This window comes from Chamaea fasciata, unplaced genomic scaffold, assembly GCF_029207755.1.
Source record: "Chamaea fasciata isolate MVZ Bird 193981 ecotype frontalis unplaced genomic scaffold, bChaFas1.0.hap1 SCAF_1, whole genome shotgun sequence".
NCBI lineage: Eukaryota > Metazoa > Chordata > Aves > Passeriformes > Sylviidae > Chamaea > Chamaea fasciata.
This window is the reverse complement of record NW_027094086.1, coordinates 123,190,334-123,212,207: the sequence shown is the minus strand read 5'-3', so window position 1 is coordinate 123,212,207 and position 21,874 is coordinate 123,190,334. Positions and strand designations below refer to the sequence as shown.

Here is a 21,874-nt window from a genome sequence, read left to right as displayed (position 1 = left end):
ATTTATGTTTGTGCTTGTAATGAGTGCTTGACTCAAAAGCCTATTTAGAGAGAAGGAATCTGATTTTAGTAAATCAATATAATAAAGCCTTTGATTTTTTTACCAAAGCCAGCTAACTGGAACTTCAGTGTTGGTGTTTCAAGGCCTCTCACTGATATTTTAGAAGTTTGTGGTTGTTTGAGCTTCCTTTCCAGGCCCTGGGGAAATAATAGTTTGGTAAATCAAAGCCCAGATCCCTGTTTGCATTTATTTTACTTTTCATTATGACATGTATGCAAACACTTAAAAGAAATAGGAAGAAGCTATAATCATGATAAGATCCCTTTTTTTAGAACAAAGGGGAATAGTTTTCTAGTTTAATTTATTACACTTCTCCTTAATACTATAAACTGAATTGAGTGCCTCATCAATTTTGACAGTTCATTTATACTTCTAATTCCAAGTGATAGCACTTTTTAAAATAATTACTGACTTCTGAGTGCTAATCCAAGAAAACAACTGGAAAATACTTTTTCTGTTCTGAAATGTATCTTAATTTCTTGTGTTTTTTTCTTGTCTGTGTGAGGAAGTTTTAAAACTGCAAAGTGCAGTTGGGTACCTAACTGCCCAAAAAAGTTATTGTGCTACCTTTGAAAGAAATTTTCCATTTTCATTTACAGTTTTTCTGCTTTCCTTGCCTGTGACAACCAAAATCCAGTGTAAGATTGAGGATATATCATGAATCAAAAATATTTAATAACATTCAGTGAAATCTAGGTGGCACTTTTTGCAGTTTCATGCACTCTCTAGCATAATTGAGAGAGTGGAGAAAGAAACTGCTGATTGTATATATTGCAAAAAAGTTTTATAAATGTCATCCTAAATTTAGATGCTTTTGTCCCCATGCTGAAATGAGATGCTCTGAAGGCTGTCTTCTTTCATCCCTGTTCTCTTGAGAGAGGCTCTGCATCTAGCTTCTCAGGTGGCATAAAGAAGCTTTGCCTATATTGAAGTTAACAGAGGAATGACAGATTATGCCAGCTGAGAATTGAGGTGCAAGACTTCAGCTACCAGAGCTGAAATGATAAAAGCATCCCATGGGAGGTAACCTAACCTTTCACAGTTTATTGATCATCTGACTTGTACTTCTGATGTCACTAGCTATTCTTAACCTTTCAGCTTCTCGCTCCTGCCGTCTGCCACACAGGTCTTGCTGTGGCACCGCCTCTCCTCCAGGGAACAGGCTCCAGACTGGGATATCTTCTGCACTCTGGAACACTGAACAATTGCTCTGGCAGTTTTCTTGCCAGTCTCAGTCCTCTTTAGTCGTGGCTGTTCAAAAGCACTTGCTCCCCTAATTTCCCAGCATCCTCCCCAGGAACACATGGCTCCTGTGTTTACACTGTGGCCTCACTGCCACCTTATCACTGTGCCAGGGCTACTCTTAGGTTACAGAGTGAGTAGTGTCCCTCTAATGCAGCCTCTCAGAGCAGAAATTTAATTCCTTTTCCTGTGTTTCATCCTCTGCTCATGTCTTACTCCCTGGCCAGTCCTTCTCTGTCCCATCTCCTGCCAGTTACTTTATGGTTCACATGGCTGCCAAATTTTCCCTCATACCCTCTGTTCCATTTTTCCTGCAACTTTCAGCTTTCTACAGTATTTCATCTTTTCAGTCTTTTCAAAGATTTTTTTCAATCTGTTTCAAAGACACAGTTACAGCTTTTCAGGTATCAGCTTTTCAGAACTTTTCAAGTCCTAAATGAGTTGGCACATGAATCTGGTTTTAAAAAAATTTAGTTTTAAATTGTAGAGTAAATTTGAAGTATTATCTTTATTGGTGAGGGGGTGAATCTTCCTCTCCTCTCAGCATTTAGGGCTCTTTTCTGTAAATTTCTTGGTGCTCTGATTATGTCATGACTGACTGATGGCTAATTCTGCAAAAAAAGGAGAGTTTTTACGTTCTTTGTATGAAGAGGCCAAATGGAGACAGTTTCCTTTACACTAAAATGTGCAAAATTATTCTGGTTTGTTTTCATTCTATGAAAAGCATATGAAAACTATGAAAAATACTCTACAAGGTATTACTAACTTCGGGCTCTTTTTTGTAGAGCAGAGTTCGAAGGAGTAGCACTGATTTAAACTCTCATTCTCTTTTCTTTGTAATACTTCACCAAGATGCTTTTTGGGGTAAGGTGTGGCCATTCCTTTGCAAACTGGTTTCTTCTAGATTTTACTTGGGTTTTGTGCATTTTCACGAATATGTTTTTATTACCTAATACTGCTGATTGGAGAAAATTGTCATATGTTTTTTGTCAGATGTAGTTTTAATTTAGTGTTCCAACTTCTGTAGTCCTCCTTGTTCACTTCATAAACCTTAACTGCTTCTTCTGTATGGGTCTGCCTTGAACAACCAAGGCAGGAGAAGGAGGCTCACCAGCTTCATGCCCTGCTCCTATCTCCAGCCTTTTTTATTGTCCCAGCCCAAGAGTGTAACTGAGATGTTCCTTTGAGAAAAGGTTAACTTGGATCCCTGCAGTCCCAGCGGTCCACACAGTTCCTCTTATGTAAGAATCATAAATGTACTAGACAAGATGGTCTGTAAGCAAGTCTACTTGAATTCTTCTTGATTGCATCTCAAATCAGGAATGTCGACTGCTCAGCTGAGGACAGCATTCCTTGTTGAAGTTCCTGGATTTAAGGGTGGCAGAAATGTCTGCCAAGAAAGGTAACTGCCAACAAAAAAGAAGATTGCCTCTCTTGGGAGATGGTGGTAAGAATGCAGGCTGCTTTATTTTCTGATATTTTTCCTTTAGCATTTGTGATTTGGAAGATCTGTGTTACTAATACACCAGGAACTGAAGCCAGTCACCAGAAACAGAAATTGAAATGCCACCTCTTAGTGGAAGACTTAACAGTTGGTCAGTGTTCCCATTGTAAGGAATGGTTTCATAATGCAAACCCTGAGTGTTAAACCAAGCTCCTTTACCTCTTTTTACACATGCTCCAAGCATCTAAATCACTCAACAAGAATGCCATTTTTCAAGTGTCTTATTTTCTTTCCACAGATTTTCAAAAGCCCTGTGGGAAGTGCCATCTATGGAGGATAATTGATATGGACACTCTTCTGAGACTATTTTTGTTGTTGTGTTTCAAGATAAAGGCAGTTGAGTACTTATACGAAAAATAAATACATATGCCTTTTGCAATGTGTTGTAACTGAAAATTAAATATTTTTCTACTCAAATTTTGGCATATTTCCTGGAATCACTGAGCTTTCAGTAACATTTTTAGTTAATACTCTGCAGCCTACTGTTGTATTCACCACAGATGACATGAGCTCAGAGAGTTTGTCTTTATTTAACCTTAGAGAGGAATCCCAGACTTGCTCTGTAGTTGGCAGAGCTGTTGGGTAGGATCTGCTGTGGATTGCAGGGGAGAGAGTGAGGACAGGGTCTGAACCGTGCCTGCTACAGATTTACTCCATGGGTGATATGAAAATCCTGAAGAATAAGTGAAGCTAGCCTTTATCAAACTCTGATTAATATTTACTTTCATTATCCATCCCATTCCTTCTTTGTCTAATATTTTTGTGAATCCTGTTGCTTAGATCCTGTATCTCACTGCTCCTTGTGATGTTTGAAGTTTAGGGCACTGATTAGGACATTAACTTTTTACCTGTATACACACACATATATATATATATATATATATATGTATACACATATATATACACACATATAGAGGGGGTTAAAAAACATAAAAAGCCCCAATGAGAGTAACATTCTGCATCACCTTTGCTCTCCAGAGACTTAAAATTGCAATGCCGTGCTGGTGGGAGGAAGATGCGTCAGCTAAAAGTCAAAGCTTTTAAAGACACTGATTCTGATTCTCTGCTCCATTACACATTTTTCACACTGAAGTAGCCCCACGGAGCTGCTTTGTCTCTTTCGTGTCAGCTAGTAGCAAGTAAGAATGTAAATGGCCTGTGGGATTAGGACTGTGAAACAGTAGCAAACCATTCAGTCTGATTGCTGATCTTACAGTTACATGTTTAGAATAATTTCATTGATGAGGTTGGATATTACCCAGCTAACTATTACTTAGTTCACTTTCAAGACAGTAATTACCCCTAAAATTTAAGATTTACTGTGTCAGCAGTTATTAGAAGTATTGGTGGTAACCTTATTGTTAGCAATATTTATGCCAGGAAATAAATGCTTGTCTTTATTTGTCAGTTAATATTGGCACTGAAATTACATTAAATATTATGTATTGATTTCTATGGATTCAAGTCTAGACCTACCCTAACATTTGTTTTCCCCCACATTAAGGAATAAGGTTAAGGTCAACTTGATGAAGTAGATATTCCAGGGCTAGATTTATTATTTGAGTGTGTGAAAATTGTAGAAAATGTGTAGCTTACCAAACTGAGCTTGGTTTCAGTCGCAGATTTTACTAACAGTGAAAGGAAATTTCCATTGTTAAAAAAGAACCTGAAGGCTTCCCCTCATGCTATGTTTTCTTCAAATGAAGAAATGAGATGTTGGTCCAAGATGGGAAGTATAATTAGCCTGAATCACCGTGCAGACCTGTAGAGGTTTGTTGTCAGCCAGTATCTGCAAAATAAGCTGCAGGGTTCAGTTTGCAAACACTATTGTGAACCAGACCCTGTGGGGCTCAGTTTGCAAACACTGTTGTGGACCAGACCCTGCAGGGTTTGCTGAGCTCCAGTTACTGCTCCTAGTAAGGCTTATTATCCTGTCACAGGAGATGTAAGAAAATCCATCTCTCCCCTTTAAACATGATAAACCTTTGTCACCTACAATGCAATTAATGTTAAAAATAGAAGAGTGCTGATGATAAGATTGTGACTTGCAGGCAATGAGCCATTGTCCAAGTACAGGAGACTTATCTGGCAGGCCAGTCAGCCTACACGGTTTGCTGTCAGTTTGCTGATTGCCGTTTCTCTCCGGGTTTGATGAAATATTCATGTCTTTGCTCTGCTCTCTGCAAGCACTATTGATTTCTTGTATAAACGTGGCTATATTTAGTCTAGACAAATGGAATGTGGATTGCTGCTGAATAAATGGGATGAAAGGCTGGGGGTTTGCCTGTCCGTTTCTCTTGGTTGGTGGCAATTATTTATAATCAAGAGTAGTTTTTGTAAGTTAAAGGTGATTTTTTTGTAATTTAGTGATTAGTCTCAGAACAAAAGTAAGCCCTTAGACACAATCATTCTGTTGGGATAGCAGGTTAAGAAGCCAAATTATGCTCTGAGGTTTTCAATCACAGTTATTAGGATTTAAAAAAAAAGGGCCCAGAAAAGTGTATGTTTTCAGAATTTTGAGAACAAAAAAGTGTGATTGGTGCAAAAGATTTGGTGCCTTTTCTCTTATTTTTATAAAATTTTTTTAGTAGATTTAATCCGACAGTTAGAATTCAGTCCTCTCCATTTGCTGCAGTTTCAACTTTTACTGCTTAAATTTTGCTGCCTCTGCTTATTAGAATATTTCTGTTTCGTTTTAGTTTCCTCCTTGGAAATAAATACGGCTGAAGCAGAGGAAAAGGAGAAAATAAGCTTAAAATCTTGTTCCCGAGTAATTTCCGACGGCGTGTTTGTTTTCAGTTAGTAATCTTATTTTCCAATGAAGATAGTGGAGGAATAGGAACCGGAGAGGATGTGTTTGTGTTTCACTGTCCTCTTGTGGATGGAATCAGAACTGCTGGGCTTTAGCAGTGACCTTCAGCTGCTATTTATTTTCCTCTTGTAGATATGCTGCTTGTTAGTCTTTTGTTCTTTTGAAGCAGATATGGTTGCACTCACTCTCTTCACTTGATGTGCAAACCAGAGTTTTACAAGTATTGTACTGAAAATGATCAAATTGCTCTGTTCTGCTGCTTTTTAGTCCCTTTGATTTAAATTAGGAGATAGAAAATACAGGACCCTCCATTAAGTACTTTAATGCTGGATTAAGAATTTATAACATTGCTACGACAAATTGAAATAATTCATTTTCTTACAGGCTGTATAGAGTGTGCTATGCATGGTGGTCACTTTTCCAAAAGCTACGTTAAAACTTCTCATTTTGTGTGTCAAATTATTTCTCCATGTTATATGTTACTCCTTTGTGTTTGCCAGGTACATTTATATGCAGTAGCCATGTAGAACTGAGAGTTTTTCATGTGTGACACTATCCTCAGAAAATCTACACGCTAGCTTTGAAAAATCTCTTGCAGTGCAGTGGGAACGGCAGTGCCTTCATTTTATGCTGAGGAAGTGCCCTGAGTGTTTATTGTTTAGCATCAATAGTGCCTAGGAGATTTTCACAATATTGCTCCACTGGGCTATGACATGGATTTAGAACTGGTTTGTGTGTTAACCTGTTTAGCAGAATATTAATCTGGGACTATTTTTGTAGAGAATGGAAAGGAAGTGCTGAAGTTTGCATACACAGATCGTGTAGGTGTTTTGAAAGGTCTGTACATTGAAACAGTTTTTGAGTGAAATGGGTCTTTTTCCCGGTAGAAATGCTCTCTGCTCTCCTTCTCCCGTTATATTTAATATACGCTTTGTGTTTTATTCCCACAGTGGATGTGAAGTCGGAGGTTCCCGTGGGACTGGAGCCTATCTCACCGTTGGACTTGCGAACCGATCTCAGGATGATGGTTCCCATGGTGGACCCCATCATGCGCGAGAAGCAGCTGCAGCAGGAGCTGCTCCTGATCCAGCAGCAGCAGCAAATTCAGAAACAACTGCTCATTGCAGAGTTCCAGAAGCAGCATGAAAACCTGACCCGCCAGCATCAGGCCCAGCTCCAGGAGCACATTAAGGTAGCAACATTTTTCATTTATCCCCTACTTGATCTGCAAAATGAATGTGCTTAAGCAGACACAGAAAGGGAACGTGCCTGAAAGGTTTGCTGTGACTAAGAGATGGTGCTCTTTTGGGTGCTCTTTTCTCTGTAGTGGGGTGGTAAAAGCCTTTTAAAGCAAAGCTGCTGTCACGTACCAGTGACGTGCTCACAGCAGACCAAGGTAAAACTATGAGAATCACGAAGCTCATGAAGCCACCACATCCACAGAAAATCGAACTACTTATTTTGCAACCTGGATTTTCAGCTGAACCTCAAAATGGCTGTTTTATTAGTACGTACTGGTTTTATTATATTAAAAGACTGCTTTTTTGGGCTACTACTTGAGTTTGTGACCACAAATCAAATCGATAGGTGAGTGCGTAATATTTGCATTTTTAAAATGGAGGCAGGCCCTGATAGTGTTTTGTTTTCACTCTCTGAACTGCCCCATATAATACAACAGGGAAATGATTTATGAGATTGCATGCACTGTGGCAGGATTGCTATAATGGATTTCGACTGGGAATTTACGACCTTGCCTTTCATTTCATTTTTTTCTTCTTATCTACTTGCCATTGTGCTGCTGAGCTAAGCTTCCACTCGACAGAGCTGACAAATGCAGCAGAGCAGAGCAACCAGAGTTGGGTGATGCACAGGCAAAGAACAATGTGAGGTTTCCAGGCATCTTTGCCCAAAGAGAAAGAAGTGAAACCAGAGCAGCAGGCTGCTACCTGACACTAGAGTTCAATTTGGTGGCATCCAGTAATGCACTGTGCTGCTTAAAAGTCAGTTAAGAGATGAAAAGAAGTGTAAGCATAAAGGCAAGCAGTGATCCTCAGTTTCTCAAGGGGGTTGTTTTAACCAGGACTGACCTAGAAAACACTGCAAACTGCACTTTCTCATGTCTTTTTGTTCTGTGCAAGTTACAACAGGAACTCCTAGCCATTAAACAACAGCAAGAACTCCTTGAAAAAGAGCAGAAACTGGAGCAGCAAAGACAAGAGCAGGAACTGGAGAGGCATCGCAGGGAGCAGCAGCTTCCTCCCCTCCGAGGCAAAGAAAGAGGACGAGAAAGTAAGAGCCAATGTACCATGAATCCTAATAAGAAATGAATCTATTCCTCTTTGCGTTCTCGCAGCCAAAATGAACTATGAACAGGAACCTGAAGGAAGCCTATTCCTGTGTGAAGTATGCAGGTCGAGAAGTCAAGACTGTGCTTTGAGAAGGGCAGGGCCATCCACTGCACCCACAGAAACACATTTCTGGTTTGTGTGCAGACCTGGAAGACTGCAGGAGAGCACAGTGTGACAGACTTGTATATATGCATGTCAAGAGTCAAGCTCTTCGTATTAAAGAAATGAGGAAATTTGAAAGGGTAAAGCTTCACATGAGAACTTTCTGAAGAGCTTATTTCTCAATACAGAAAGCACTATAAAACAGCAAAAAAATTAAATAAGTTGCTGAGCATTGTTTCAAGACTGAAAATAAAATGAAAATTTTAAGAATATTTTAGGATAAGACTTCCAAATATTTTGTTAGGACTTTTGCAAACTGTCTTGTGTTTGTTCTTGATGACATTTCGTGAGGCGTAACCAAGAGTTATTTCTAGCTTACATATAGCTGTAAAGAAAATACTATAGAGATTTGTTAGGATTTGGTGCTCACTAGAGGGAGACAGATACAAATAATTCTCTTTAGTGAGGTCAGTTTGAAAATCAGGTTGAAGTACTGTGTGAAGATATTCAAGATGATGCCACAAACTGATACTGTTACTTGCCCTAAATGAGTACTAGAATTAACTGACAAAGACTGAAGCAGAAAAGAGCTTTTTTATCTTGGGAGGAAAAATATATCACTTCAACAGCTGTAGGTGTACCATGTCGTAGGCTTTAGAAATTAAGGTGTCCATGGTGCTTCTAGTACTTTGAAGAACAATGAACCCATAAAAAAATTTCCATCTTACTGACCTAGAAACATGAAGGTGTGGAAACTGCAGGAACAAAAGATTCCTCTAAGCAGTAAAAAAAAATCAGCCTCCATATGAACTGTTGGGCTTTATCAGTGCTCCTGCCAGAGGAAAAGCAGAGATGTGACCTCAATGGCTCCCTTCTCAATTTGAGCTTGCTGGGTGGCTGTTCAGGATGTAACAGCCAGCCAAGCAGCTTGTCATCCCTCCAGGCCCAGCCCCAGAGTTTTTTGGTGGTGATGATCTATTTAATGAATAGAGGAGGGAAGGGAGGTTGGGATATGAAACAGAGAGGTAGCAGAGGTATTTTGTGGGCAGTGGGTCACATGGGACATGCTCAGTGTCTCAGCTGTGATGTGTCAGGTTTGGGTGACCAAATACTTAGTGCCTTAGTGCTGCAACTTTGAAAGAAATGGGGTTTCATCCCTTTTTTGCCACTGATTATGGAAAACTAAAAGATTTTTTGTTTTCATTTTTTTTCCTTAATGACCACTGTTTTGGCAATGAGTAAATAAGTTTGTCCCATGCTGCAAGCTTGAATTGGCAGTTCAGCCTTACAGTGACATGCTCCACTTTTTGTTCTGTATTGAACTAGCCACAAAGAGAGGTCAAAAACCACTGTCTCCTGTCTTCCAGACATTGCAGGTAGAAGCTGTTAAGGAGCTCCAGTTAAAAGCCTCACTGCTGGCTCTTTCTGCAGTGTTCTGCTTATAACCAAGACAGTGTTAAGAGGACAATTTTGCTGTTTTGATACTATTACTGTATTAAAAGAAAAACCCGTCATTGCTAAAAACTCAAACTGGCCTTTTGTTACTGTCTTTTTAGTTCTATTGTTGGTTTTGTATTTGGATTGTTGGGAGCTATCAGGAAATAATTTAAATTCTTTAGATACATCTGGCCCTGGATAAATGGCCTCATCTACTGTTGAAATATTCCTTATGACTTCACTGGATTTTTGGATTGTAGCCAGCTTCAGGTTTCCACAGACAAGCATTTATTCCAAATGTTATCTCATTTTGACTTTTTTCCACCAATAGTTTTTTCATAGTTTACAAAACTTCCAGCAATAAGGCACAGACTCTGTTTGGGGGTTTGTTTTCTTTAAAAAGGTAATTTTTTAAAGTGAAGATAAGGTGCATTTCTTTGTGTTTCTTAGGGGCAGTTGCCAGTACAGAAGTGAAGCAGAAACTTCAAGAGTTCCTGTTAAGTAAATCAGCTACAAAAGACTCTCCAGCAAATGGGAAGAATCATTCCATGAGCCGCCACCCCAAGCTCTGGTACACGTATGTTCAGTATTAAGCTGCTTCCTTGTCTCGTTGAAGTATCAGCTAAAACTTGGCAGAATGCTTTTCCAGCAGGGGTGTTGAGTCTGCCTCCAGAGCAAGGCAGGAGTTCAACCCAAAGATTAGCAAAAAGCCAGAAGTGTTATATTTCTGATTGAACTGAAGAGTATTCAGTGTTCAGTGATGAGATGAGAGCTATACAGAACAAGACTCTCAAAAATCTATATAATTGTTTTTATTTTAGCTGCTTCATCTGTAGCATCTACAGCTGTTGCTATCACAAATTTTGCAACTGTACCTGTCAGTTTTCCAAGTATCTTAATTTTATGCAGTTAGATCAACTTTGTGTTTGTCTTACTCGGATTTTGAATCAATCACAAAACATTCCCTCTTGCTTCCAGTGAAGTTGCTTGAATGTTGTTAGTAATTCACAAGGATTTTGAGAAAGATAGTGGTCATTTAACTTTTCTGACTCATGGATTTTAATATCCAAACTGCATATTAGAATAACTTGACCTTGACGAGAATCTGCTTGGACCATGGAAGCAAGTGATTTTGTTGAGTCCTTCAAATGGTCTGTTGACATGTTAAGAGTTTACAGTTCTGCAGTTTTTATTCTCCATATAAATTAATCCAACAAAATGAACTCTGTCTGCGTTTCTGAAGGACTTCAATGTCATGCCTGCAGTAGGACAAACAGAAATGCATATGGTACACTAGGTTTTCATCTTTTACTTAGTCTTTTTTAAAAGGATTACTGAAGGTTGGGCCTTGGAGTTTGCATTCAGAGCTAACCAGAGCATTTTGGTAAAACGGTTTAATAAATATATAGTTACATTGTGTTTGTTGGAGATACAGTAATCTATTTTTTTCTTCCAAATAATGTGTAAAAATCTCTTGAATATCTAATATTTCTGGACTAATAATCTGAACTTCAGATGACTGAGTATGAGGACATCTGGAAAGGATGCCTTCTGCTACACTACTGAAAGTAGTACTTCCTCTCACGACAGAGATGTACTACTAATTAACCACACTGTGTTGGAAAGACAAGCAGAGCTTGTAAAAGGCCAAGTAAAATTATGTTTAGATAAACACAGTGTTTGAAAGTTTTTCTCCTTTCCCTCTCTCCCACTCTAGATAAAAAACAAACAAACAAACAAACAAACAAACAAACAAGCCCCCTGCCCCCTCCCCCCCCCCCAAAAAAAAAAAACAAAACCCCAAAACAACTCCTGTTTCTGAGCCAAATGATGCAATTTCTACATGGTTGTTGAGAAAGCTCTGTCCGCAATGTTTCTTTCATCCAGCAGTTGTCAGAAAACACTCTTCAGCTTGGAGCTTCTCTGCTTACATGAGTGCTATGTGCTGCAGAGTGGTGTGCTCCCAAAATTTACAAATTGAACTTAAAATTGAGGTTTCATTTACCTTGTCCACTAGATAATTTGGGGGAGGAGGTTATCCAAGGGATAATGATTCAATATTTCTGGTTATTTTATACAAGCCCTCCTGTCCTGAAAATCCCCCACATTTTGGTAGAGAGGGCTTGATCAATATACATCTATTTGTATGTGATAAACAAGCCTTAAATGGTTTTGTCAGCTGATTCATATTAAAAAGCAAACACCTGAAATGGTCAATTCCCCAAACTGGTGACAGACCCTGTCTGTAGATCAACATGAATATTATCCTATGGGACTTCTGTAATGAGTGCAAAAAGTCCATTTTTGGGAATCCCAAGGATTTCCATAACTTACTGTAAGAGTGAAATTGGTTACATGAGCCTGTGGTTTGTGCACACTTAGACGAACAAGAACATAAACACAGCTGAGACACGTACAAAATGTGTGGATAGTTACTGCTGGTCGCCTCAGTGACAGCTAATTTGTGACCTCTATGTCTGCTGCAGGGCTGCCCACCATACCTCACTGGATCAAAGCTCTCCACCCCTGAGTGGGGCCTCGCCACCATACAAATACACTTTACCAGGAGCACAGGATGCTAAGGATGATTTTCCACTTCGTAAAACGGGTGAGTTAGCGTTGTTTATTTGAGCCCCTTGCCCAGGAATTCTCCCACCCTTTATTTTAACCATCCTGTCCATCAGCAGGCATGTATCATATTCCACAAATCCTGTTCAAGATGTTACTATGAGTAAGTTCAGAGATCCAGACTGCATATTTCCGAGGTCAGCCTGGCCACATGGTACCAAGAGTCGGTGTTTCCCAGTGCTGACAGCTAGTGCAGGCTTCAGTTCTGATAAATCATGTTTCCGAACAGATCATCTTGGATCTTTATTTTCTTTGCTCTTCTTCTGGCTTTAATAACTCTCTCTGCCCTGCTTGGTAGGTACAGTATCTATCTTCGGATGGTATTCTCCTTTTAGACAATGTTTTTCACGGCATTTTGAGGGGAAATCATGGAAAGAGGAGGAATTGGATTGATGTTATATTTTGTGTCATTGATTGTCAGAGTTCGTAGGCATATCACAGACTCTCAGAATATTCTGACCTGGAAGAGAATGAAAAGGATCATGGATCATCACTTAAGTGAATGGCCCACATGGGGATCGAACCCATGACCTTGGCATTACCAGCACTGTGCTGTGTCCATGTACACACATTTGCATGTCTTCTGACACATAGAAGGTGTTCTTTTGAAGGTTTTAGAATATTTCAGAAGATCTAACAATTGAATATTTTATCATGACAGCAGGTGAACTGTAGACGTAGCTTTTTCTCCACCATAAAGCAAGCTAGAATGGTGGTGGAGTCCATGTGGCTGTTGCCTCAGGACCTTGGTGCAGTGACTGGTATCCAGGAATGCAGGGAGACACTCAGAGGAGGGGGGAGAAAGGAAAAGAAAACATTAGATCGCTTATTGCATGAGTCTGCTGTTGAGTGATATAGTTACGTTCAGAGAGCAAGTCTGACCCCCTACTGTGCTAACAGCCTTTGAATGTGATTTAGCCACTGGGAGATTGAAAACTAACTGCAAAACTGACTTGAAAAGAAGTGGCATTTGGAACCAGCATATATTCAGAGAGAAAATTCAGCGTATATCTAATACTTTGGGGCAGACTCGCTAAGCTCATAATATATCCCCAAATATTTTCAAAGGAATGGAAGCATGAAAAGCAAAATGCTAACTTACTCTAGCTGAATTACTCTTTGTACAATATGGTGGCAATACAACAAGATTCTATAAAATCTTGTTCAGGCTGTTCATCACAATAAACCCTTATGTGGTTCTCTTCTTAATACCATTGAACTACATAGATTTTCTATGCCAATAGATTATACATTTTCATTTTATGAATAAAAGGATACATTCTGCATCTTCTAAATGCTGTGAATTCATGTACATGTATTTGAAATGCAAGCTTTAATTTTTCTCCCATGTTTATGTATCTTAAATGTTATGATTGATATTTATGATGTGTCAGACTGTTGATCTGTAAAACAAAACATTTTCAAACTTTGTAACAGTAAAGTTCTCGTGCAGCTGCTAATACTTTTATATCTCTGTGGGGGTTTCAAAATATTCCTTAATTCAATTCCCATTGTCTGCATAAGAGGACTATAATATAATTAAATCCAGATGTTTTCTATATGTTATTCCAAATATTTGGGCATGCAGTGCATCAGTTCCAGAATTGAACAAAGGACATGATGACTCTCTGAAAAGATATCTACAGAATAAATAGACAAATACTAATATAATCATTAGTATAACCGTTTCTATGACATTGACATAGTGATTCTGATAAGCAAATATAAGTGAAGTGTACATCATGTTGTATGTTACCAACAGAGGATATTTGATATCTCTGTTGATATCCGTGAAAATAGCAGCTGTTAATATCCTGTTTATACATCCAGTCTCTCTGTGTACTAGAGATGTTTAATTCCAGTCTTCAGCAACGTCCCCACAAAGTTTCCAATGATTGTTCATCAGGTTGAGTGTAAAAGCAACAGGAATCAAATTGACACAAGTCAAATGACCCTAAACTGATCTGGGTGGCTGTAGGGCCATCCTCCAGGCAGAGGGGACATTGTGGAGCCTGTGTCATCCTCAGGGACCTTACTAGACAAAGATGTCCCACGAGCACTCATGTATATGGACAGGCTGTAAGCCTGCAGAAATCTGACCTTTGCCATGAGGGGTGAACCTCTTTTCCTTCCCTTTAGGCTATGAAGGCTTATTGCCACTGGCTCCTGGTAAACCCTCTGTGGTGCTGAACCTGCGTGAAGTCAGCAATTCGTATGAAAGCAGACCTCACATTCCTTCCAGCCTTCAGAAAGGAATACCTGTTGTGACTTTTAATTACAGCTTTGTTTTGCTTTTTAGGTTACTTTTTTTTTAATCTTTACAATATAAGATACAGAGGTATCTTTCTCTTTTCCAACTCTGATAAAATGCTCTTGTAAGATAATTCTGACTGAATCAGGTACTCTGAGATCAGATTTAATGGGAAACAAAGCTGAATGATTTTTCCCTGACATCCCAATGTGTTTTTCAGTGCTAAGGGAACACCAAGTGTCACACAGGCATTGTAAATCATGAGTTTTACTTGCTTACTTTCTTGTTCAGTAATCCATGTAATCTTTGCTTAATTAGTCCTGAGGTGGCATCTCCTTTTTAATCTTCTAAAAAATAATTCCGAAAGAATGGTACAAAGGAAAATATTTTCTGCAGCCTTTAGTCTTCTAGTATCTAGAATGATGGAATGCTTAGATAACTAGGGAATGACTTAAGAGTCTTGCTCTCTCAGTCTTTACAGTTAGGTACCAGTTAACATCCTAGTGCAGTGACTGTGGTTACTCAACAAGTCTCAGCCATGTGGATCATTCCTTTCTATACAAGATGCAGCAGAAGTTGTCAGCAGTGGGCTTCAGAAAGTTTAGCTGCATGGAGGATTGGGACTGTCCTAGGGGCTAGAGGCCAGGATATGCAACTCTTTGCACAGCTGCATTCAGATACTTGGTGTTGACAGACTTTGAAAAGAGTAGAGCAAGGGGAGCTATTGCTTCACTGGATAGATAAATACACCATAAGGAGAAGCTACACATCTGTAACTATGAGCAGAATTTAGTATAAACAGCATAAGATTAAATTTTAAAAATCCCCAGAACTTGCACCATGAATACCAGTTGTAACATGTATTTTCTGCAAAGCACTCAAAAGCCTGAGCAGCACATGGCTCATTAACTTTCAATGAGACTAATGTGTCTAAATTACCCAGAGAGGTTTGAAAATACCTCCTTATTACTGAACACTTTTGAAATTCATACTGACTGTTTTAAGAGCTCTGATGGGAGCCATGTACTTTTGAAAATCTGATCATTTAATATGGGGAACTTTTGCGCCTTGAGCTCTTCTATTCTTCGTGACTATCTGTCCACGAAAATATTACCCTCTTTATGAGGTTACTGTAAAACTAATAAAAACACAATAAGCAACATGGGTTTGGTAGGGTAGAAGATCTTTTCAAAGCATGTTTTTTTTTTTTTTTCTTTTACCTTTTCAAAATGCAGAATTTCTGGCAAATGGCCCTAACATTTGCATTTTCTCCAGTCTTCAAAGTTTCATTTTTTTGTATGGAAGTGTTGTTACAAACCCGCAAAAGCCAGTAAGTTTCAACAAGGGTTAGCTCTCTGGCCAAAGCTGCATACTTTTTAAAAATGTTGCTGTAGGTGGAATTTCTGCATTTTATTTCATGTTTTGGCTTTTTTTTGAAGAAATTCTTGGGGGCATCATCACATCAAGTATGAACTGTTTTTTTCTTTTCCTGAGTTTAGCACAGTCATGGAAGAATGGGAATGTCAATCAGTATTTCTTTCCATTTTGTTTCTGTGCCAGTTGAACCTTTCTTTGCGTATGGAGTTGTACCCTTACAACTAGGGATCTGCAGATCTCTCACTATATAACAATTGGAGAAGATGTTTGTAGCTCACTTTCCAAAAATTGGAAGCATACTCAATGGAAACAGCATGGGTTTCTTTTAATAGCAAATAACATGAGGTTCTTCCTTGGATGGGAAAAGTTATGTAATTTCATACAGGAAAAAAGCGGAGATGAAGGATTGTTTAATATTGTGATGAAAGTGAGGAAGAAGGCTGTCCTGCACAGCCATTAAGATCACTCTGTAAAAACCATATTAAGTTAACCTGATTAGGCAGTAGAATAACAGTGTAGGTCTTGTATAAATGAGAATGAAAGATTCCTGAATGAGAACTCAGCAGACTTTTTTTTAAAGAAAAGAAATTAATTAGAATATTTCCTTACAATTCTTTGTGTACTTAGTGACTCAGTAATTTACTGGAGCAGTTGAAAATCAGAAGAAAAATATTTTATGTGTGAAGGTTTTTCTCCTTTCCCCTTTTGTGCCACCAAATTCTATTTCTGGTTGCATTTTCTAGGAATTCACTCTTGTGTGATGTACCAGTTTATGAAAAAACTGGGTTTCTTTTGGTTTTCATTTTTAAAGGAAACACTTAGAGTATCCCAAACCCTCAATTACCATGTCTGCCAAAATGAAGAAGTCCAGCTCAGTGGAGAGAAGTGCTATTTTTCTCTGAATTTATGAGCGAGCACAATAAATGGGAGAGGCACTTTGTTTATTGAAGCAGGGAAATGAGGCAAACATATGATTCTCCTAAGTTTATCCCATTTTCCAGGGATGCTAAGCATTCCTGCCTCTCCAGAGTCCTTGTTTTCCTGGGTTGGTGAACCATCTCGACAAATTTGGACTGGCTAGTGTGCCCAGAAGAAATCAGTACTTATCACAGTGAGAAGGAGGAAAGGTACCATGATCTTGACGACTCTTCCTGTTAACCGCCAAATGTTTTTAGCCTTTCCAAATTCAGTATCAATAACTTCAGAGCATGTAATTGGTAGTAGGACATTTTAGAAAGAGGAAAAGCTTCCACTTGCAATTGCAGGGCGAATCAGAGGTAAAGCTTCCAGATTCATGTAATAAGCAAGCCAAGCCAGTGTCCAGGCCCTGGGAGACAGCAGCTCCAAGGAAATGTGATGTGGTTGTAGCTACTGTGCAGGGCTGCTGTTGTCTCCAGCCAATCAGAGCCCTGCAGCCTCCCAAACTGGGGCTGAGGAGGGATGTCCTGTCATTCTGATCGAGCTAAAGTTAGAGGAAAATTTATTAGAGATATCTTAAAACGAAATAAAAATGAGTGCTAGGGGAGTATTAATGACACTGTCAAAGAGAAAAGAACTTGGGTAGGTATGCTTTGGTATCATGAAAGCTGCCAGTGCCTGCACCAGGATTCAGCAGGAGTTGTCACCAGAATGATTCTCATGAAGACCATCATAGTTGTCCCATCAATGGAAGGTTGTTTCTGTAGTTTATTTTATTTAACACTTAATTGCAGAAAACAAGTTTTTTTTGAGTAAAAAATTTAGTCAATTTCTGGATTCAATGTCTTTCTCTTTTAGCAAAAATTCCACTCTGTGTATCTATATCATGTTCTGTTCCGCCAGTCATTGTTCTTTGATGCTACCAACCCGTCTTCCTAACTAAACTGATTATACAATCTTGATCAAAATACTATCTTTGTTCTTTTACTGGCCAGTGTATAACCAAAGCTGAATTACGAAGTTCTGCTTCATGCAAGTACATAAAATTTTTCTTACACTGTGTATATTTTAAAAATGCCTTTTAAATTAGCATTTAGAAGTACCTTGCATAACTTTTTGATAATTAACTAATCAGATACTTGACACCTTTTTCACCTTTGAACCTAAAGAAACCACTTCAATAAGCAACAGGGAGCAGTCCTGAAATCTAAAGCTTTTTAAGAGCATATTGTCCATTGAAAATGAAGTGGAATGTTTTTAATGGATATTTCAAAGCTTTATTCCCTCTGGATAAATAAGTTACAAAATACTGCATAAAAAATTTGAGACTCTTTGAAGTCAGTAGAAACTGTCCTGTTTGATTTCAGTAGGACTAGGATTTTTCTTCCACTTTATCTAGGGCAGGGACAGTTGCAAACTTTTAGAAAAGTAAACAAGAACATCTAAAAGATGGCAAAAAAAAGAGGAACAGAGAAAAGTGGAAATCACATGGTATGGGATCATCCAAAATAGAAGATATTGTTTAGTAAAGACTGCACTTCTCCAAAATCCTGCAAAACATAGTTTCACTGAAAAATCTATTCAAACCCACAACTCTAATTGAGGGGTTTAGCTGCCAAAAAACATGTTGTGGCTAAAGCCAAGTGAGTATTACAGAGCCATTCATGAGCAAAGGCATAAGCTTTGTACTTTGCTTTTGATTTTCTCATGGGAAAGTAATATAAATGAGAGTGATACCTCCCTGTTGGCTTTAACTGTTAGAAATGCAAAGCATGCTGAAATTGTACATAATTCTCTTCCAAAGCAAAGGAAATAGCATTTCAATGGTTTTCCTCAGTGTCTCGTTGAGTTATGGTGGTGCACAATTATTCTTGTTAAATTGCTCTACCAGATGGAAGTTTACATTGTATATTTAGCTAATTAAGTTGTAGGGGACTGGAATTATATCCCAGAGCATAAAAAATCTATCTAAAAGTAAATTTATTTTAATTTGGTATGGTTGTGAAGGTGTAGCATGGATGTCCAATTAAGACTTCAAAGGTGGGGTTTTTCTTCTCACTTTCCTTAACATGAAGAGGTACTTTCACAAAGTTGGCCTTGCCTACAGAAGTTCAAGAAGAAAACTGTGTCTTGAATTTCCAAATAACTTTGGAGCCAGTTTTGTCTTCATTTTTCTTCAGTGGGACTGAATTGCCTTCCGACTTTTGAGATGAACTTGGCCAGTGGTTCTCATCTGCTAGGAGAGCAAGATGTACTGTGTTTTGGTTGCTTTTGTTTTCTTGGCATCCTGTTGTCTTTGGACAACTGCAGAGTACATTTCAGCAGTCTAGTTCTAAACCAGCTCACATTTACTAATGATACTGATGCCCTGTTAAACTGGGGGAGAAGATGATGGTGTTTCATCATGAATTTCTGAAGGTTGATGAAATATTGGACTGTACCTTTTGCCTGACATCAGTGAGTTATCATTGCTGAATATTTTCCTTGATTAAAATCTCTGGGATTTAAACACCCTATGAACTAATTCCTTCTTTTATGGGGCTTGGGGAACATAATCATGAACATGATTATTCTATAAAAAGTAGATCATGTATCTAGGGGTCAAATGGTGACCATGGCAAAAACCTTGACTTTAGGGGCTTGGGGATTATCTGTGACAGTTCTTCACTGAACAGAATGTTTTTTCTTGGAATTCAGTGGATTTGGGAGGAGGATTTAAACTGAAGAGTGGGATTTGCTATATTTGCAGAAAGATATTGTATTCCCATTACTTCTTCCCACCTAGAACCAACTGGTGTTGATGGTTAGAAGAAAGGGTAAGAATTACCAGTGGAGACCTAACCAGGAGAACTGCCAGTCATGCATATCTTAATTTACTTATTGAATTATTACCATTTAAATGAGGGATACCCTCTATTAAAGCTCCTGTTGCATCTTTTCTCCTCTACACCTCCTGAGAACTCAGAGGTGAGTTGGCTCCAGAAAGTGCTGTAAAGGTGTAATAAAATTACAGAATTTTGCGATGTGCAGAGAAGATGAAAATTAATTTTAAACTATCCTTGTTCCTTAATTCTATGATTCAAGGCAGTATAGTAGTATTTGCTTTTTAATCTTCTACTTATTATTGGAAAAGGATATTATTTTACCTGTAAGAAGATTAAGATGGACCTGACATAGTAGTGAAGTGTCATGGTTTCAGCAGACTTGGATGTAACGACGATTCATAAGGCCCTGTAAAACCATGGCCTCCTTGAAAATGCTGTATAACCCTGTGGTGCAAATGCAAGGAGATGCTGATTTCTTTGCTAAAAACCTGAACTTTTAAAAAATTCTATCAAGAGACCTATTCTTTTGCCTTATAGGTTACATGAAGAACATGTATCAACAGGAAATACATCATACTGTTCAGATATTCAAGATCTCCAATTCTAGCTAAATACAAGCAGTACAATATGTAATTTCTACAACTCAAAATATTTGTTTCATTATCCATGGAAACAAATATTATCATTCTAGGCACAACTTACTCTGTTTCATACAGACTACAGTGAATAATAAAGAAAAGTTAGATATTTAAAGTAGCTTCAGGGGCTATTTCATTTTTGAACCTGCTTTAGAAAATTAATGAAAATTTGCTGATCTTGTTAAATCGGTTTCCTTAGCCTGAAGAGAGCAGAAGGGTTGCAATATCCTCTCTAATCTAGTTAGCTCATTTACCACGTGTTTCACTAAACCTGTTTTTTTTATTTAGGTAATGGATATTTACCTTAGTCTAAAAAAATAAAGCGTTCTACCTTTTGCAGAAGTAAAATAAAGCAAAGGACTAAAGGGTTTCACATATGACCAGCACTCCCCATAAAGTGAATTGTTGTACAGGAAACAGTTTCAGTATATCCTGAAAACACATTAGGTGATGCAAGCCAGAAAAACAAAGCATCTCCATCCTGTACTGCTGTATCTGGTTCTCCTGCCTTGCTGGGACCACCCAGCAGTCAGGTCCATGTAGTTCTTGGAAGAGCCTTAGAGGGCATGTGTAAATAGCTTTCACTCTCATTAATCTAATTTAAAACTCTTTCAGAAATGGCATTTTGAATCATCAGAATTGAGAAGCCATTGAACCCACAGAATTATACTATATGTGGACTACTACCGTCTTCCAGTCTGTCATCCAGTGGGGAGAATGTCCACATGTACTTTGTCCAATATTGTCTTCCACTGGGATGTGGCCTTCTACAGCAAACGTCATTCAGTTGTGTATGAAGACAAAAAGGCACCGCTCGTCTTGCCTGTGCTTCATATAATCATGTGGAGGTGCCTGAAGCACTCTGTGGCTGCCTACAGGAAGCCAGAGCAGCAATCAGAAACTTCATTCAAAGCAGAGAATAGTTACATGATTGTGAGAACCATGTGCAGTGAAGTCTATGAGATCACCAGATCTCTCAGAAGGAGAGACTTGTTCACAACTCTTCACAAAGCAGCTGAGGAAGCTGGAAACAGCCTTTGTCCCTGACCTGTGTATCTCTGCCATTCTAGCTTTCTGCCAGTCTTTGGTAGCATCCATAGTTTTGCTGAGAGAGCGTAGATTGTTTTCACATTTATCCTTTCTGGTGGTGCTTAGGGCTATCTTGTGCATTTGTTTCTGCCTACCTCAACTGAAGGGGATCTGGGAAATTTCTCCTTAGCCCACAGCTTTCAGACCAACTTCTTAGGAACCTAAGATATGCCTGTTCTAGTTGGTTTTGCTGCGGTATTAATGTGGGATTTAACCTTTTCCTAGGTCTCCAGGTCACGGTATAGCATAAGCAGGCAGGCTGCTTTATTATTTATGTGTATTACCAGGGTGACTGGGAGCCCACAGCACCCAGGAACCTGTTGAGCTATGCAATGGACCTGACAAAATGAGGATCTTTTCATAGTGTGTTTTTTTTCGAATTATGCCCCTCCTGCTTCAGGATTAATCACAATAGAAATCTCCAAAGTTACCTCATTATCCACATGCAGTATCTTCTTGAAAATGCTCAATTGCCGGAGTGCTAGAAAGAAACTTGACAAAGAATAAACCAGTGGTATGCAGGCAATACCCCCATTGTGCTAACCAGTGCCATCTTCATGGGTTTTTATTGCAATTCTGATGGCCTGTACCCATGCATCATCATTTTGTTCTGTAACTTGAAGCTGGTTTAGGCATGGAGTGT

At 38.7% G+C, this 21,874-nt stretch overlaps 1 protein-coding gene across 10 annotated transcripts in view; it reads left to right on the top strand.

Annotated features, from left to right (window-relative positions):
* HDAC9 (histone deacetylase 9) overlaps positions 1 to 21,874 on the top strand; it is a 457,129-nt gene that overhangs the window by 221,392 nt on the left and 213,863 nt on the right. For 3 of the 10 annotated variants that reach the window (XM_066196220.1, XM_066196181.1, XM_066196244.1), the window contains 4 exons: positions 6,569 to 6,810; positions 7,757 to 7,907; positions 9,956 to 10,076; positions 11,992 to 12,113. In XM_066196220.1, coding sequence (XP_066052317.1) covers positions 6,569 to 6,810; positions 7,757 to 7,907; positions 9,956 to 10,076; positions 11,992 to 12,113 — 636 coding nt within the window. Of the gene's footprint in view, positions 1 to 6,568; positions 6,811 to 7,756; positions 7,908 to 9,955; positions 10,083 to 11,991; positions 12,114 to 21,874 lie in introns of all 10 variants that reach the window. The other 7 variants (XM_066196213.1, XM_066196189.1, XM_066196237.1 and 4 more) reach the window with 3 other exon arrangements.